We start from the raw sequence: 11,763 nt of genomic DNA, 5'->3' as shown, positions 1-11,763 counted from the left end.
TTTTGCAATAGGAGAGATAACATTTCTTTTTGGCCAAATCAAATTATAAACCTTATAAATACGAAAAGATCCTAACACCACTCTCACAGAACTTTAGGATGATTATGGTTTATGTTTAAATCTATGGATTAGACAGGTCAGACAATAGAACATTTGGAAACTCAACAGATCGTGCATCAAGACAAAAAATATGAAAATGTTAGACTCGGTTTTACTCAGTCATATTTCATTGTGACAGACAAACAAAGTCATATTATCTTCAATATTTTTGTAGTGGTCGTGTTTCAAACACAAGTTGAAATAGACTAAATCTACTACTCCCATAAGTTATGGGTAAGAAAATCCCATTCGAGATTTAGATTTGTCCAAAAACAAGATTCTACCATATTTTTGGAAAGTTTTAAAAATCCAGTTATGTACATAGTTGTACATGCATAATGTATCAAATGAAATTAAATGCAAGCCTATGAACTTTTTTTCAGGAAGCCGCGTCTGTTGGAAAATAATTATATTTTGTGTCAACATATCAAATAAAACAAGAACATTAAATCTTGTTATCTGCCTTTGTTTGTAAATGCACCTATTTCGGAATTGTTTGCGATCGGACCCTAATAGTATCACGCAGTATAGGCCCTACTGTTGATTTTCTAAAATTCTGTAGAGCGTCTCACAGGAGCTCGGAGTCATGATCGTATTTTTCCTGCGCGGTTTTGCCTTTATACCGTGACCGAAGGACCAAACTCAAAGAATATGGTCTTATTTTGCCCAAATCGTAACTTTCATAAATTACCGTCAAGGTGCCGGTAGACTGAAAAAAAACAACACATTTTTAGTATACCCGAGTTTGTGAGTAATTTTTAAAAGTTGAGATTATGGAAACTTTGGATAATATTCGTGAAGGCTGTAAGCTCCGCCAATACATAAAGGCCGGATAAGGCCGAAAAATCTGCGTTCCCGACATCGAGCTCCTGTGGAGCGTCTCTGTGATTAAGATTTGTTAAACGTTGTTAAAGTTCGTCTAGCATGTGTGCTTTTTGACTTACAGGTAGTTTAGGAACATATATTTATTAAACTAGCATTCGTCCCTGTTGATGTTACAGGTGTCACGAGGCATAGAAACAAACGCAGACCTGTTGAAAATAGGAAATGCTCTAGATTTTTCTACAATATTAGAGTATAAAATAGTTACACTGATATACAAATGTATAAGAAAATGCATAATTAAAGAAAGCTGTAGCAAAAGCAAATATTAACTGAGCTGTCTTTTATGATGCTAAGTTTGGATCATAAGGCGACTATCTAGCTTTAATAGCGTTAAATGACTTCCGGTTCCTCTCGGCGTCTTACTTTAACGACGGATTGGCAGCCGGGTAGAAACTCCATTCCAAAAATTCTTCCATTCATCTCACATTCAATAATTAACACTGCATTTTTCAAATATGACCGTGGGGTAACTAAATTGCTGAGATTCCTTCGTCTTTAAATGAGAACTAGCATACCAGCATGTGTCCATCTAAATAAAGTAAGATAAATGACTCTAGATCTTTTTCAGAATAAAAAAAATGTCAACACGAAATTCAAGTTTCAGTCAACATTAAGTTTTCTAAAGGATGCTGATGGAACGTCGTCCTCTGCCGGTTTCAGTTTTGAGTCCACTCCATACTTTCCCGGACTTGTGAGATCCATTATATAGTCAACAACTGGTTGTTTCGTTATTTCCTCTTTGTTATATGCTGAAAATAAAACAATTTTAAACGTTTGTATTCATTAAGCCAAATGGCGGTAAAGGCTTTATCTTAAAAACAGAAGAAACAACCGTTAAAATGATGTCAAAGATATGCGTGAAGTTAGAAATCATTTGGCCTAGTAGGTTTTGAGAAACCAGTTTATATGCAAAACTTAAAGCAATATTTCAATGTTAAAAGGGACATATTTTGACAAAATAAAACTAGATTTATGTTACTTGTCTCGTAAGGTAAGACGTGTGAAGTTTTAAAAGCATTTGACCAGATACGTTTTGAGAAACCTGCTTACATGCAAAACTTTAACCTGAAATTCTAAGTTGGAAAGGGGCATAATTTGACAAAATAAAAACTAGACTTATGTAACTTGTCCTGGGGGTCACTTCAAAATGCCAAATACATATCTAAAGTTTGAAAGTATTTGGCCGTGTAGTTTCTGAGAAACCATGCAAAACTTTAACCCGATTATTTTTTGTGACGCGGACGCCGACGAAGGTTCTACTGCTTGAAAAGTTTCAAATAGTTGAGCTAAAAACAGAAGATTCAATAAAAAATTCAGTACTATGGTCAAAAGTACTCGACCGTTTGACAAATTTTAGAGAAAAAAGGGAAATAGGATTTAACAAGAAATTTTATGTTTATAACGGAAAATGTGGTAGCCATACTTTAAGCAAAAGCATTATGAGCCTTCTGTTCAGTGGCTGTTGGAGTCTTGAACCTTTTCCCTGTTTTTTCCTTTTTTAAAAGACCACCATGAGTCACAAGTAAAAATGTAATTGTAATTCATAGTGTTCATGAGATTTTTCTTTTAATTTCTTGCATTTTCAGGGGAAACAAAGTTCACTTATGGCACGGATTTTATCCAGAACTAAGCTATTTGATGGTTTAAAGTTGACCAAAGTCACAAAACAGCTTGTTTCTGCTAGTAAAATGTATGAATTATTATTTGCTTAATATTAGCTTTTTTACCAGAACAAACGTCTAGGGAAACTAAAAAACATCGAAATAAAATAGATCTACTCACTAAGCATAATTTTTTGTTGTGTTGCACATTATATGTTCAAGATAAATTTCACGAGTTAACACTACATTTCACATTTTCAATTCTACTTGAAAATAATGCATCTGGCGATAAGTCATTAATATTAAAACGTACACTTATTCTTTATACAACTCAAATTAAAGTTCAATAACCCACTGACTGACTGAAAAGCAATACTTGAAAAATATCTGAATACCTATAATTTCTTCTAATGTTCCCGAGCATGGACCTGTATAATCATCGGGCAGATACTCTGCAGGTAGAACACTCATATCGATACTGTCATATAGCGATACGAGCGTTTGTCCGTGTGTTTGAATCTAAAAAAGGAGAAAAGTTTGAAAGTTTGATAATTTCAATAAAAAAAACCCTTAAAGGTCTTTTACATAAATCATTTTCGTGTTTCCAAAACTAAGGTATTGTCTTCTTGTGTTGCATGTCTAAATTGACATTATACATTAGTTTTTCATTAAACGTATTTATATATCTGGAGAAAATTCACTGATACTTTGATTAAATTGAATTATTCCATAATTACTAAATAACTCACTTTGAGGGGTGGGTGGAGGGGGGGGCTTCTGTGGCAGAGTGGTTCAGGCCCGTGACTTCGAACCACTTGCCCCTCGCCGATGTGAGTTAGGACCCTCGCTTTGGTGTAGAATTCAGTTGGCTTACAGAATGTTACTAGTTCTATCCGGGTGCCCGCCACCTACGCCTGACATGAGGCACCTTGGGTATACCTCCAGAATCAAAAACTGGAGGGAGAAGTCGCTGTATGTTCTAAATTCATGTCGATGCGACTCTAAAGCAAACAAAAAAATACTCACCCTATCCTTGAGTTTTTGTTTCATAAATGTCTTCACAAGCGTAAGCACGGTTTCAAATACGAGTGGTAAGTTATACATATGGATACCTTTCACACGATTGGGGTTTGTCTGAAATAAAGTAATAAAAAGACGGTCTACAAATGCAAATATTCGCATTAGAAAAACAATACAAAAGAATATGAAGGCCTATTATACTTTTACAAGTATTTCCCATTGCAGTAAAAAAATACTGCTGCGTGTACAGAAAATCTATGAAGATCTTTAGGATTATGCGTTTTAAATAAATAGCTTCTTTTAATAAAATCAATAATTCCTTTTGGTGGTTGTTAGAACCGTTAAATGAATGTTGAGAAACAATCGCTGACACTCCGTCTCACTGAGGTTAACACATGCCAAATATAAACAAGATTGTTCTATGCATGTCAAAGTTATGGTTCGGACAAACAAATTCAGACGGACGCACGCACGCACATACACCGAACCATTTGGACAACTATGTCTTCACTTTCGCAAGCGGGCTCGACAAAAACTGTTTTATAGGTACTGGCAGGTTGAAACTTTACATATGTTTCGCTGATTTTTTTAATGGCTGGTTGACGGTTTTGTCAAGGGAGGTAATTATCTAGAAACTAAGAACAAATCAACTGACCGGCAAGATGGAAGTAAACCTTTTCACATTATCTGTTGTGTGTATGACAAGTTTGTGTTTCAGGCTGTATCCAGTGATATCCAATATCACTACCATACCATTCACTTGTGCTCGTTCATCCATTGTCACCCAGTCGATAAGTGCCGTTGCTGCACGGAATATAGCATCACTTCCATTCAGTTTTTTCTTGTCAGTGATATAATCCGGGTCTAAGCAGCCTGTGATGAAATAATGAAAGATTTTTCTTGTCAGTGATATATTCCGGGTCTGAGCAACCTGTGATGAAATAATGAAACACTTTTCTTGTCAGTGATATATTCCGGGTCTAAGCAACCTACGATGAAATAATGAAATATTGCGGGTCTAAGTAACCTGTGGTGAAATAATGAAAGTGTTTCTTGATATATTCCGGGTCTAAGCAACCTGTGATGAAATAATGAAAAATTTTCTTGAAGCATTCCGGGTCTAAGCAACCTGTGATGAAATAATGAAAGAATTTCTTGACATATTCCGGGTCTAACCGGGTCTAAGCAACCTGTGACGAAATAATGAAAAAATTTACTTGATATATTCCGGGTCTAAGCAACCTGTGGTGAAATAATGAAAAATTTTCTTGAAACATTCCGGGTCTAAGCAACCTGTGACGAAATAATGAAATATTTTACTTGATATATTCCGGGTCTAAGCAACCTGTGGTGAAATAATGAAAGTGTTTCTTGATATATTTCGGGTCTAAGCAACCTGTGATGAAATAATGAAAGAATTTCTTGACATATTCCGGGTCTAAGCAACCTGTGATGAAATAATGAAAGATGTTTCTTGATATATTCCGGGTCTAAGCAACCTGTGATGAAACAATGAAAGATGGTTCTTGATATATTCCGGGTCTAAGCAACCTGTGACGAAATAATGAAAGATGGTTCTTGATATATTCCGAGTCTAAGCAACCTGTGACGAAATAATGAAAGATGCTTTTTGATATAGTCCGGGTCTAAGCAACCTGTGATGAAATAATGAAAGATGGTTCTTGAAATAGTCCGAGTCTAAGCAACCTGTGGTGAAATAATGAAAGATGGTTCTTGATATATTCCTAGTCTAAGCAACCTGTGATGAAATAATGAAAGATTTTCTTGAAATATTCTGGGTTTAAGCAACCTGTGATGAAATAATGAAGGATGTTTCTTGATATATTCCGAGTATAAGCAACATGTGATTAAATAATGAAAGATTTTCTTGAAATATTCCGGGTTTAAGCAACCTGTGATGAAATAATGAAGGATGTTTCTTGATATATTCCGAGTCTAAGTAACCTGTGATGAAATAATGAAAGATGTTTCTTGATATTTCCGGGTCTAAGCAACCTGTGATGAAATAATGAAAGATTTTCTTGAAATATTCCGGTTTTAAGCAACCTGTGATGAAATAATGAAAGATGTTTCTTGACATATTCTGAGTCTAAACAACCTGTGCTGAAATAATGAAACACGTTTCTTGATATATTCCGGGTCTAAGTAACCTTTGATGAACAATTCTTCTTGATATGGGTCTTAACAACCTGTGATGAAAAAATGAAAGATGTTTCTTGATATATTTTGGGGGTCTAAGCAACCTGTGATGAAATAATGAATGATTTTCTTGAAATATTTCGGGTTTAAGCAACTTGTGATGAAAGATTCTTTTTGATATATTCCGGGTCTTAGCAACCTGTGTCAAAATAATGAAAGATTTTCTTCACATACTCTGGGTCTAAGTAACCTGTGATGAAATCATGAAATATTTTCTTGATATATTCCGGGTCTAAATAACCTGTGATGAAAGATTCTTCTTGACGTATTCCAGGTCTAAGCAACCTGTGATTTGTACGTTTGATTTGTCTTGCCTACGGTGTCTCTATGATTGAAAATGGGTTCTTTCGAAATGCAGTAAGACAACGAGCGTGTCTCACTTCTTTCTACCGAGATATCATACAGCAATTAAATTGGATATAAAGGTAAAAAATGATATGGTAAAAAACATCGTTATATCGTATATTTCGTTTAAGTATAGGAACCAAACAGCGGACTTCTACTTCTTCACAATTTCTCGTTTGTTTCAACAAATTTATCAGATACATCTATGACAACACCCTCTGCATGTTAATGACAAATTTCCTAAATAAAACAGCAAAATAGCTCATTCAATCATTATCGAACAGCCGATCGTCCTGTGTTGTCCGAGTTTAGAGCAAAAACGCTCATTCAATCATCATCGAATAGCCGATTGTCCGGTGTTGTCCGAATTTAAAAGCAAAAACTCTCATTTAATCATAATCGAATAGCCGATCGTCCTGTGTTTAAAAGCTAAAACACTCATTCAATCATTATCGAATAGCCAATCGGTCGGTGTTGTCCGAGTTTACAGCAAAACATCTCATTCAATCATTATCGAATAGCCGATTGTCTGGTGTTATCCGAATTTAGAGCAAAAACACTCATTCAATAATAATAATAATAACAACTTTATTTTCTGAAGGTGACATACTAAGTGTACAAATACAGATATTTTACAACTTATTTCCAGTATGGCCTTCAACTGATATACATTCACACATACACACAATCATACAGTCAATTTATAATTTAACATTTATACAAAAATACACATATCAGAATTACTTAAATTTTCTCGACAAACACGTCTCAAATTAAAGAAGGCTTAAATAAACGTAATGTAACAATAACTATGTTTTAAAAGAATTATCATGCGTCACAAAGATTATACATGACAATTAAGATACATACAAAAAAGAAAGTCTGTCCCATAAGATAATAAATAGTTCCAGATTTGAATTATAAGATAGTATGAATATTATTACATCTATGACAACACCCTCTGCATGTTAATGACAAATTTCCTAAATAAAACAGCAAAATAGCTCATTCAATCATTATCGAACAGCCGATTGTCTGGTGTTGTCCGAATTTAGAGCCAAAACACTCATTCAGTCATTATCGAATAGCCGATTGCCTGGTGTTATCCGAATTTAGAGCAAAAACACTCATTCAATGATTATCGAATAGCCGATTGCCTGGTGTTGTCCGAATTTAGAGCAAAAACACTCATTCAGTCATTATCGAATAGCCGACCGAATTAAGAACAAGAACCATAAGTCATGTTCCCAGCTGTCGCTGTCGGTACACCTTACCTGTTCTCTGTAGAACATAAATCCTTCCAAGTTTGTCAACTCTTGGCAGACGCAACATAAACCTGAAACACGTGTAAAAAATGATAGAAAAGTAAGTAGAAACATTTGATATATAACAAATAGCAGAGGACAGTACAAAATCTAACGATATTTTAAGCACTTTACAAAATGTTTCTACAACGTTTATATATTCTATCTGCGTATGACAGGAGGAGGAAAAGTTAAACAAGAGCACATTATGAAAAAGGGGCTATATTTATGTATGGAATGATTGTTGGAAGGGGTTTGGTTTAATAAGACACAATACTGAGAAACGTAAGAACGTGAAAATATACAAGAAGGCCGTGGTGTACCTAGATTGCTAGCTTGCTTGCACAGTTTTTGTAGAGGGTCACGTATAGAAAATACCTGTGAAATAACTTTTAAATACAACCCGTCTTTTCTGAGTGTAGAGGAGGGAGAGGAGGGAAGAGTGGGACGGTGAATGGTTGAATGATGACACAGCATTTTACGACACTATGTCAAGAATAAGTAATCTTTCCGCGTCTGGGGGGAGTGGGATGACTTCTAAAAGACGATATCAAGAAACACAAAATAGTTAAAGGAAAATAATGTGGTGGAGGGTTGGGAGTAATGTTGGTGGGAGTTTGAATGAATTTGTGTGTTGTAAAGTGTCACCCAATAAAAAAACATTTGTCGGAAATGATTTTAAAACGAGCCAACAGTTTGAAGGGCAACGGTTTACCATATAGGGAAAACTGAATCCCACCAAGGAGGCCATTTTTTAACGAAGCATGATTATTTGAAGAAATTAAGTAGACGGTCATTTATGGAACACTGCTGTAAAATTATTTTGAAATTGGGCCAGCAGGTTCAGAGAAGGTTTTTAAAGATATAAGCAAAACATGCCCCGCCCCTGGCAGCCATGCTTTTTAATGCAACAGAATAATTTGAAGGAATTTGCCAAATGACCATTGTTGTGAAACTATTTTTTATTTTGGTTGTCTTGAGCGTGGTCGGGCCGATGGGACAGTGAAATACAAAATCAATAATTATAAGACACTACAATTTTTTCCTTTGGTGGGTGGGGGTAAAATGGGGGCAAAGTGTAGAGGAGATGGAGTACTAAAAGAAACATCAAACCCCAATAAAGTATAAAAATGGTTTGTGTGGGGGCGAAAAATCTCTGACGTACCCATTGTCAATGATGCCCTGTATTTTAGGATTTCTTGAGTCTTTGTTACTGAACTAATCAATCTTACTTGATATAGAAAAAATCTCTGACGTACCCATGTCAAAGACTTTCTGTATTTTAGGATCTTTATTACTGAACCAGTCTAGCTTAGTGTATAGTGAAAAATCACTGACATACTCTTTGTCAACGACGTCCTGTATTTGAGGAGCTCTTGGATCTTTTTACTGAACCAGTCTAGCATAGTTTACAGAATAAAATCACTGACGTACCCTTTGTCAAATACGTTCTGCATTTTAGGATCTCTTGGATCTTTGTTACTGAACCAGTCTAGCTTAGTTTATAGCGTACCCTTTGTCGAAGACATCCTGTATTTTAGGATCTCTTGGATCTTTGTTACTGAACCATTCCGGTATGCTGGACCTTACTTTCCAATAACGTTCTAATGCTTTCCTCGCTTCAAGCTGACTGTATTTCTTTACTCTCAAAAACTTCACCAAAAATTTCGTATCTGCAGAAAAAAACATACGGCAAATAGACACTTTATGAATACGGTACGACGTTTATTTCAGTTTAGGCGAAATCTTTTACACAAATTTGTATACAAGTTTGTTTACCGATAGTTTAAAATTTATTGTAGAGAATATCTCACAACTTCTGTTAACTTTGCTCAATAACTACTTCCTGGTTTTCTGACCGGTATACGGCGGGATGAGGGAGATTGGAGTCAAATTCCGCTCTCACCATGATTCGAATCTGAGTCCGGCGTCCTGCCCTGCACCCCGTGTCTTCTTTAGGGGAGAGGTAATGAGAAAGTGGTGTAACAAAATATCTATTAACCCGTTATACCATAATATACGGGTAAAGACATTTAGCTAAGTAGAAGAAAATTCATGATTGCATATGTTCGATGCTAAATCAGTGACATACTGTGCATTAAGTTCTTAATCCTCTATCCGTATGCTTAGGAGTTGCCAGTTTCTTGCGGAAAAATTTAAAACTTTCACCAAATCCAGGAACTTTGTGCAGCTTTAAATATCTGATTTCTGCACGTGATTAAATACTGTTCCAAAATGACAATCTCCATAAGGAACGAGACAAAAAAAAAACACAACCTGTCGGCGTCTTCAGCCATTTTTGTTGCATTGCCCATTGTCTGAGGGTATCAACGGCGCCGGCTCTGTTCTTCTCGTCTTCATTAAGTTCCTTTTTCGCCCTTTGCTGGCTTTCCTCATCTAGTGTACCAGTGAAGTCGTCTGCAACATATGATACAAAAAATATCCCATGATTCTCTACTTACTGGCGCGGAAAGCGTGACTCACAAGAATACCTTGCAGTTACAAATGAATAATCATAAAATCTTATTAATATTTTACAAAGCAATAAAATTTTGACGAATGCACTTTCTATTGTTGTATAAAATTCAAAGTTCATATTTGTTCTTTCACGTAGTAATTCATGTACTGCCATGTGTGCATTGTGCGAAAAGTTTTAGGAAGCGATCAGCTTTTGTTAGCGAAGCGAGGAAAATTGAAATCTCCGGGTGGATCTATATCCATTTTATAACAAGAGATGGTTTCGGCGTGTGGGGCAATGTAACTACATAATATTCTACTGTTTCAAGCGACAATAATTTTAACAATGTATGTGAGGCACTGTCAGATGTTTTTCTGTTGTCGATGCGAGATTGTAAAAAAAAGTAGTATCAGTGTTTTATTAAAGACCGCCAGTCCTACCTTTTAACCTTCAATTGTCACTGAAAAAGCATGAAAATCCTGACTATAAACAGTGACGCCTGTCAAAATAGAATCTATTTTATATAAAATTCGATATAAAATACCTGTGGTTTTGCGTGCTTAAGTGTGGCGCGTGGCTGTTAACTGTTACCTATTGTAATCATGGGTTGCATACACACTATAGAATAGCCGCGGAGCAGGGCTTTAAACATAATAATTGAATGAACAAGGTCACACGTAGTACTGCTTGGGTACGTACTTCTCCTGCCATGGACCAATCAATTGTTCTACTACTCAAAGAACATCCTGATTACATTGTACATTTATTTATATTTTTTATCAGGAAGCGTCTTGTCATGTCTTAGTTTCACGCACGCTTAAAGAACAACCCTCGCTATGTTTTGGGTTGTATTTTAAAACGGTAAATATCAAGTAATTTGTTAATAGCTAATCTACGCGTTTGTTGAATGGTACCGATATGACATAAGATAAAAATATTTAAACATAATACGAAAATAGCAAACAAAATTATATTTATTTGATATTTTTGAACCTGTCTTAAATGTATCCATTGGAACGAGGTTGTACCAGCGAGACACTTTGTAATGGATAGGTGCCCTGCACGGTACAGTGACGAAGCATAATCTTTGGCGAAAAAAATATATTTTAACAGCTGCTGACCTAAATATCATAAACACAAATTGACGTATCTACATGTATTTGTCTCTTATACCTGAACTAAATAATATGTTCCGATGTACATCGAAAAATCGATGCCACAATGATGAAAAAAGTCGAAAACTCGAAACAACGAACTATCTCGTGTACACCTTAAAAGTAAATTAGTGCGTTATTCTATTAACTAGTGTCGGTAAATTATTAATACGGGTATCTTAAACTATGTTTTTGTTTACCAATCACGGATTAACGTAGAGATTTATTTGACATACCTGTGGAAGACATATTTTAATCTTTTAAGTCCTTTTTTAACAAACTATCTTCCGTGTAATACACACTGTAATACTATTTTGCCTGTTTATTGGGCTCGCATTTCATGTGTATCGATTTAACTTGCCTTATCTGACGTAGGTTAAAATATAGCACTATATTGTTCCGTTCACCAAATCCGTAACAGGAATTTTCGTGATTTTTGACTTTATTTTGCAATATTCCGATATAAGTTACTTATCATTCTAAACATCTGCAGGAATAGAAGCAGGAGCTTTTATGAACTTCTAAAGATAATTGAGCCGCGCCATGAGAAAACCAACATAGTGGTTTTGTGACCAGACCAGCCGGCGCATACGCGGATGCGCAGGCTGGTCTGGATCCATGCTGGTCGCAAACCCACTATGTTGGTTTTCTCATGGCGCGGCTCATCTCTTCTACAA

The 11,763-nt window shown here is 35.6% G+C and overlaps 1 protein-coding gene across 1 annotated transcript; it reads right to left on the bottom strand.

Annotated features, from left to right (window-relative positions):
* Positions 1–387: 387 nt before the first annotated feature.
* Positions 388–11,448, bottom strand: LOC123528899 (retinaldehyde-binding protein 1-like). The gene is made up of 8 exons (XM_053522191.1): positions 11,323–11,448; positions 9,752–9,892; positions 8,988–9,147; positions 7,445–7,506; positions 4,261–4,478; positions 3,612–3,719; positions 2,981–3,104; positions 388–1,733 (listed from the first exon to the last, which is right to left on the bottom strand). The coding sequence occupies exons 1-8, from the start codon at positions 11,333–11,335 to the stop codon at positions 1,585–1,587; spliced, it is 975 nt and encodes a 324-aa protein (XP_053378166.1). The 5' UTR covers positions 11,336–11,448; the 3' UTR covers positions 388–1,584.
* Between the last annotated feature and the right edge of the window lie 315 nt (positions 11,449–11,763).

Source organism: Mercenaria mercenaria, chromosome 13 (assembly GCF_021730395.1).
Source record: "Mercenaria mercenaria strain notata chromosome 13, MADL_Memer_1, whole genome shotgun sequence".
In the NCBI taxonomy this organism is placed as follows: Eukaryota; Metazoa; Mollusca; class Bivalvia; order Venerida; family Veneridae; genus Mercenaria; species Mercenaria mercenaria.
The sequence above is the reverse complement of the archived record's forward strand: the minus strand, read 5'-3'. Positions and strand labels throughout refer to the sequence as shown.